Below are 6,725 nucleotides of genomic sequence, written 5' to 3' on the forward strand. Positions count from 1 at the left end.
CTAGGTGATCACTTTGGCCAGAGAATTTTAAACTCTGAGGATCACTCAAACCTTTGCCACAGAACACAATTAAATCCTCTGATGGTTCAAAGACCATTTGCTACAAGAATTATCTACTTTGTTCTACTTTCTACAAGCATTCCCATCAAGTGGTTGTTATGAAAAGATCCATCCGATGACAATGTCCCACGATTAGTAATGTTTCAACCATTGCTAATGACAGAGGTAGAACAAATTCTGTCTGCTGTCACAGCCTGCATCCCCATTTTTAGCATTATGTTGAGCAGGTTCCAGCAGTGAAACGCATCCATTTTCTTTTCCACCAGCTTGCTCATGGAAACAAATTTGTTCCAGTAAACTCCTGCAGTCGGAAAACATCCAGCAGCTGCTCCTGTCGGTCAAAGTTGGACGTCAGCTTTCTTGTTTCGCTGCTTCCCCCTGGGTCTCCCCAGCTTGTTCAGTTGGGTTTCTTTGTGCATCTCCTTCACCTTCTGCAAGGAACAAACAAAGGAGGGAATGATTGGGGGGGGGGGGGGGAAGAGGGAACAACCCGTTTTCAGACTGATCCATTCTAGATCTGTATTTTGCTCCTGGAATAAAATTTTATCCTTTGCCAAATTTAAGATTTTTACAGTGTTATTGTAGCAGTGTTGGTCCCAGGATATTAGAGAGATAAGATAGGTGTGGTAATATCTTTTATTGCACCAACTTCTGTTGGTAAAAGACAAGCTTTCAGAAGTTGATCCAATAAAAGATACTGCCTCACCCCCATGGTCTCTCAAATTTAAGAGGTGTCAGAAGATATCTGAGAAATCAAGCCAAAAGGAGAACTACTATGCTGAACTACTATGGTGCATTTAATTCAAATATGCTTTAAAGATACCCTATATTGATGAAATATCAAGACTGCATATTTAAAGACATACCTTGAAAAACCTATTTCTGGCTGAACAGTTATCGTCTATCATTGCAAGTAACATTAAGATTACTAAAACTGAAAGATGTTAACAGTTTTCTAGGTTTCTTTACTATGTTAATTTGACTATATAAGAAAATCATTGTTTGTACTGTGCCTAAATACAGCTATCTGGTGGGCTATACAATTATGGTAGACAAGTACCACATTAAACAATATTGGTACAATTATTTTTTAAATTCATTCACTGTGTGTAGTACTTTCTCCACGGATCACATGCCACATATGCCACTACTTCTGCTGTCTCATTATAAGCCACACGAATGATTTGCAGACTGGAAAATATGTCTTACAGTGATAGACTTAAGGAGGTCAGTCAATTTAGTTAATCTAAAAGAAGGTTAAGAGGTGACTTCATAATGACCTATAAGTACCTACAGGAGCAGAACACATCTGATAGTAAAGGGCTCTTTTAGCAGCTAGATAAAATCCAATGGTTAGAAGTTGAAGCTAGACAAATTCAATTTGGAATAAGAAGGTAATTTACCATTGAAACAATTTACCAAGCAAAGTGGTGGATTATTCGTCATCTGTACTCTAAAGATTGAATGTCTCCTAAAAACAGATGTTTGAATTACAGCATAAATTATAGGGCTTGATGCATGAATTACTGGGTGAAATTCTATGGCCTGAGTCATGCTGAGGTCAGATTAGAGGATCATAAGGCCTTCTGGCCGTAAACATCTAAACATTGTCACAGGGTGTGTCAAGGCTGATTCCCCACTCGGGCAGTTAGAGTGCAGAAGGTGGGGGCCCGCAAGGATTCTAAAAATTAATACTGGCCACTCCAGGCTTGTATTAAACTCCCAAGGTTACAGCTTTTCTCTGACCTTGGCTTGGTAAACGCTGTCACCACCCAAATACAAAACCCCTTTGAAATCCAGGAAGGCGCACTTGGGAATTCTCAAGCCCTTTCACCCCTCCTCGGGGGAAGAGCTGAGAAAGGAAAACAAAGAAATCAGCTGTTGTCACCAGCTAATTTAAAAAAACATGCACAAACCTCTTGGGACATCAAAAATCCAATCCTGTTTTTAAAAAGGTAAATTTTATTAAAAACAAAAAGAAAGAAAATACATCTGGAATTTAGGCTTTTGCTAGATTTAAAAAACCCACTTACAAAAATTAAACATCAAGAATAACCTTCTTGAGGTCCACTTTAAAGGTTACAGCAAAACAAAAGCATTTGGGGTTAGCACAGAGGAGTCCACTAGCCATAAGAAATAAACAGAAATAAACCTAATCGCGTCTTACTAAACATTCCTGATCTACTTACACATTTGGAGGTTCCAAATAAGTACACCTCTACCCCGATATAATGCGACCCGATATAACACGAATTCGGATATAACGCGGTAAAGCAGCACTCCGGGGTGGGGTGGGGCTGCGCACTCCGGTGGATCAAAGCAAGTTCGATATAATGCAGTTTCACCTATAACGCGGTAAGGTTTTTTGGCTCCCGAGGACAGCGTTATATCGGGGTAGAGGTGTAGTTCCAGGTATGATCTGATGATCTATGATCATACCTGGCTTAAAGCTTCTCATAGCATAACTGCTCCCTGTTCCTCTCTTTCCCGGAGAACAACAGCACACAAAGGGTAAGCATGGGAGGTTTCTATTTGGATGCATTCACTAACGCTGATGCTTATTCTATTCATTATGGGCTGACTTGTAGATAACACTTTAAAAAAAAAAATTTTGTTACCATCCTTTTTCTCTGAACACCTGTCAATATCTGCATTGCACCAACTCCTCAGATCCTGCAGTCTCCTCTTCCCCAACCCACCATTATCAATGGCCAAACAATTAATAGGGATTCTATTGGCATATGGACACCTACTTGAAGATAAAGTAAGTCTCCTTTTCCCAGCTGAAAGCTCTGAACTCTTTCCTCGCCTCAAAGCTTCCCATGTTTATCTTTTTGAACACTCTAGTATATATTGACAAAAGTGGCTATAAAATCCAATTTTCAGTGCCCTCTCTGGCTCATCCCACTCCACACACACTGAACAGTTCTGTAGCTTTAACATTTCTCTTGTCCTGCAGGGAGAATTGTGGTGAGTAATAACTTCCTGCACATGGTTCTGGAGCACAGGTGCAATATTAAGGCTCCAGGAGCGAATTTTCCTTTAAGGATTCTTCTCAACTCATTCCACCACTGACCAATCTAGAACGCCAGTTGTCTTGCATTTGCCACCACTGATGTTTGCTCTTTGAGGCTCATTGAGTGAGATATGGTATTACATCAAAAAATCATGATTGGCTTAAAAAATAAATGTTAGGTTCTTTCTATTTACTTTCTGGTTTCTGAGGTTCCATGGTGCTCTTAGACCATGTTTTCAAGCCTTTTTCCTGAAACCATGAGGGCTAGAATCTTATTTGAAAAAAATAAAAAAATTAAAAAATTAAAAGTAAGCTGAGATTCTCAGGCACTGTTTTGATTCCAGCAGGTGGGTTTTAAGAAATGAAATATCACAAGACTTGCAATAAAATTGTGAGAGTTGGCAACACTAGAAATACTTTAAATATCGCTGCTAATGACCTCTCTGATCAATCTCTAATTTATTTTCCCTTCCAGATATTCTTGGCCTTTTATGGTCCATCACCTTTCCCAGAGGTCACATCACCGACTTAATCCTATCAAAATTTATCTTCTCCTCTACTCATTTTTACTGATCCAAACTTAAGCTATCATTCCAATTCTGTATTGCTCTGCCTAAATCAACAGTCCTGCTTTACTCTGAGATGCCTGGACCCTCTCAGTTTTCCCAAGGAGGCATCCCTCTCAACTTCTCACCTGCCAATTCTGTTCCCTACTCTCTATGATGCAACTGCATATACTGCACCTGTAACTTTTTTTCCTCTTGAGCAATTTGTATCCATCTAATCTCATAAACCAACATCTCTCACTGTACTTTTTAACCTTGGTATATGGGGCACTTTAGTTAAGTCAGGTGCTGGGCTAGTCTGTGCTGAATTCTGAATTAAACAAATGCTTCAAATTGGGTTTCATGGTCTATTTTGACAAGGTGAAAGCTCAGCTCACTGAGCTAACAACTTCTATGAGCACATGAGTATAAAACCCTGCTCTCTGTTGTCTGGCATTACTGAGGGCACAGATGTCTCAAGTTTCCTGTTGTGGATTCCCTACTTATCCAATCTGAAAAGCAATTCTCCCATAGGAATAAAAGTCACATTGCTGCAAAAAATGACAGTACATATTTATTTTAAATACACTGTTCATTAAATGTGCCCACTTTGTGGTTATTAGGAAGTTGCTCATTACAGCTAATTTATTTTGACTAGAGTGTACTGGAGTACTTGTTTTGAAGGAATAGCTTTATACATAATTACTTGCGCTTTTGCAAACAAATATGAAGTAGAAGATGAGAGTCAAATTTTGGACCTACCAACTTAGTTGAGTTTGTCACTATATTGGTGTAATTTAACTAATAAGAGCACTTTTCAGCATAAATAGTCTGACACCTTTTCGGCAGCACATACATTGGCAAAGTCAGTCTGTTCCTCACCAACAAGTGTCTACATCAGAAAGCTGCCAAAACTGAAAAGCAGCACCAGGTATTGGACAGGCCTAGAGAGTGATCTACTCTCTTATCCTGACACAGGTTTGGTGGGGCATCCTTTTCTGTCATTGGTGTAACAGTGCTAGGGACACTGCAGAAGACCTCAGTTTCTGAGACTTTTGATTTAGCACCTTTAAAAGAACTACATTCACTTTGCAAAATCAGTTGGGGAGGGGGGGAGGAGAACAACGCTCCAAAAAATCCAAACCATTCCCAATCTGGAAGGTTAACAATATATCCAACTATGTAGTTTAAGAGAAGGTAGGACGGCATTTCCATGTACCTTGCTGACTTTATAAGATTTTATGGGCTGCTCTGAAAACTTGTCTGAAATTAATAGCATTTACATAAGCTGCAAGAGAGGTCTCAAACAAACTAAATATAATTTTGAAACATGTATCAAATTTAGGCTAATCATTATTTAACCATTCCCAGGATTTATGAAGATTCAGGATCTTAAGTCTCCTTCTCATCACAGCAAAGCCTACTGCATCTATGTGATAAATATGCTAACACAAATTAAATCAAATTCCTTTGAATGATCACAAGAGAAAGTCACTCTAGCTAGTAATTACTCCTTGATCATTAAGAGATACTGAACATAGTCAAAACACTGAAGTTTGACTGTATGATTGCAGTTTTATAAAATGTAAATTTATGGTAGGAAAAAAGTTTAAAGGGATAAGTTGAATCTTAGCTGTAGGAATTTTGAGTATACAGCCCCAGAAGGCTGTACATAGCGATTGCATTGGAGCTGGATCAACTAAGGATACAAGTTGGCTTGTTACACAAGTCCAGGAAGATAAACAAACAAACTTCACAAGCTCTATGCCCTGATCTGTTCAGTGGAGAGAGAAACTTTCAAATCTCTCTGTGTCCCCACTGAAAGCGCATGTGTGGCCTGTCCTTTCTCAGACGCATTGTTTTCTCCTCCAATTAGGGCCAAACAATCTGCTGTAGGTGGAGTAAGTATAGGTTTATGTCAGGGCCATTAGAATCGAAGGGGAAAAAATGTCAATATTTACTACAGGTGTGTGTGTGGGGAAATCAATAGGAAAAGAAGCTTCAAATAAAACAAAACAAGAATAATCACGAGTATCACTGTCTTTAAACTGCTGTACAAATAGTAATTACTCCTCACAATAACCTTTTAGATAGGGATGTCTTGTTCCCATTATACAGTTGGGAAAAGAAAACAGAGAGAAAGCTTAAATGAGTTGGTGCAAGCCCACGCAGTGTACAAGTGGCAGAGCCAATGTTAAAAAACACAAAGACAAACACACACACACACACCTGAACAACTCAGGCATGCCTGGCTCCTAGGCTGTGTCCACTAGCCTACCCCATAGCCTCCAAACAGGCAAGAGTGGGTGTATAATTGAACATTGGAGACTAAGCCTCCCCCCCAAAAAAACCAAAACACAAAAGCCCACATTAAAAGCCAACCATAAGGGCATTTACAATTATCTTCTGAACTGACTTTTAACCTTCTTATTCTTTCACAGTGGAAAGAACATTTGATCTTCCATAAGCAAAATCCTTATATAGGTCACCAGCTCCACCACACTGTAGAAAGTCACTACTCATTTCTGTTGTGTCTCAAGTTTGGGAAGAGAAGCCATTTTTAAATCTGAGCTTCTGTATGAGTAGCAAAATCCACTGATTCTGCAACATCAGATGAAGGATTGGAGTTTAACCATTCACCCATGGGGAGCAGTGTGTGTATGCCAACCAGATTTACTAAATTACTAATTTCTTTTGTTTTCTATTTTGTAAACAGCTGAAATAAAAGAATACAAGTGCTTACCTCTTTTATTTATATCAAGTTCTGATAACTTTAGGGATAGTTCACTAGAGTTCCCACTTGTAGAGGACACCAGGATATCATGTATTGCATTTCTTCTACCTGTTCTTCCTGAAGCAATAAAATCTGCATATGTAGATTCCACATCAGTCATTGCTAACAAATATCCACATAGCAGTACCTAAACATGGAGCAGAAAAAAGGTCCATATTTAAAACATGGGAAAGACAAAAAGGACAGGGAGGCAGAAGAGGATAACTAGATGCCTCTGATCATGAAGAATGAAACCTTTAAAAGGTGCTGGATTTACAGTAGTAACACAGAGACCCCCTCAAACTACTGAAGTTGGCAAATTAAGAGAATA

At 39.0% G+C, this 6,725-nt stretch overlaps 1 protein-coding gene across 1 annotated transcript; it reads right to left on the bottom strand.

Annotated features, from left to right (window-relative positions):
* Nucleotides 1-411: 411 nt before the first annotated feature.
* On the bottom strand, nt 412-6,515 carry PKIA (cAMP-dependent protein kinase inhibitor alpha). Its single transcript, XM_065397672.1, has 2 exons — nt 6,365-6,515; nt 412-491 (listed from the first exon to the last, which is right to left on the bottom strand). The coding sequence occupies exons 1-2, from the start codon at nt 6,513-6,515 to the stop codon at nt 412-414; spliced, it is 231 nt and encodes a 76-aa protein (XP_065253744.1).
* Between the last annotated feature and the right edge of the window lie 210 nt (nt 6,516-6,725).

The sequence above is a fragment of the Emys orbicularis genome, chromosome 2 (genome assembly GCF_028017835.1).
Source record: "Emys orbicularis isolate rEmyOrb1 chromosome 2, rEmyOrb1.hap1, whole genome shotgun sequence".
Lineage (NCBI taxonomy): Eukaryota > Metazoa > Chordata > Testudines > Emydidae > Emys > Emys orbicularis.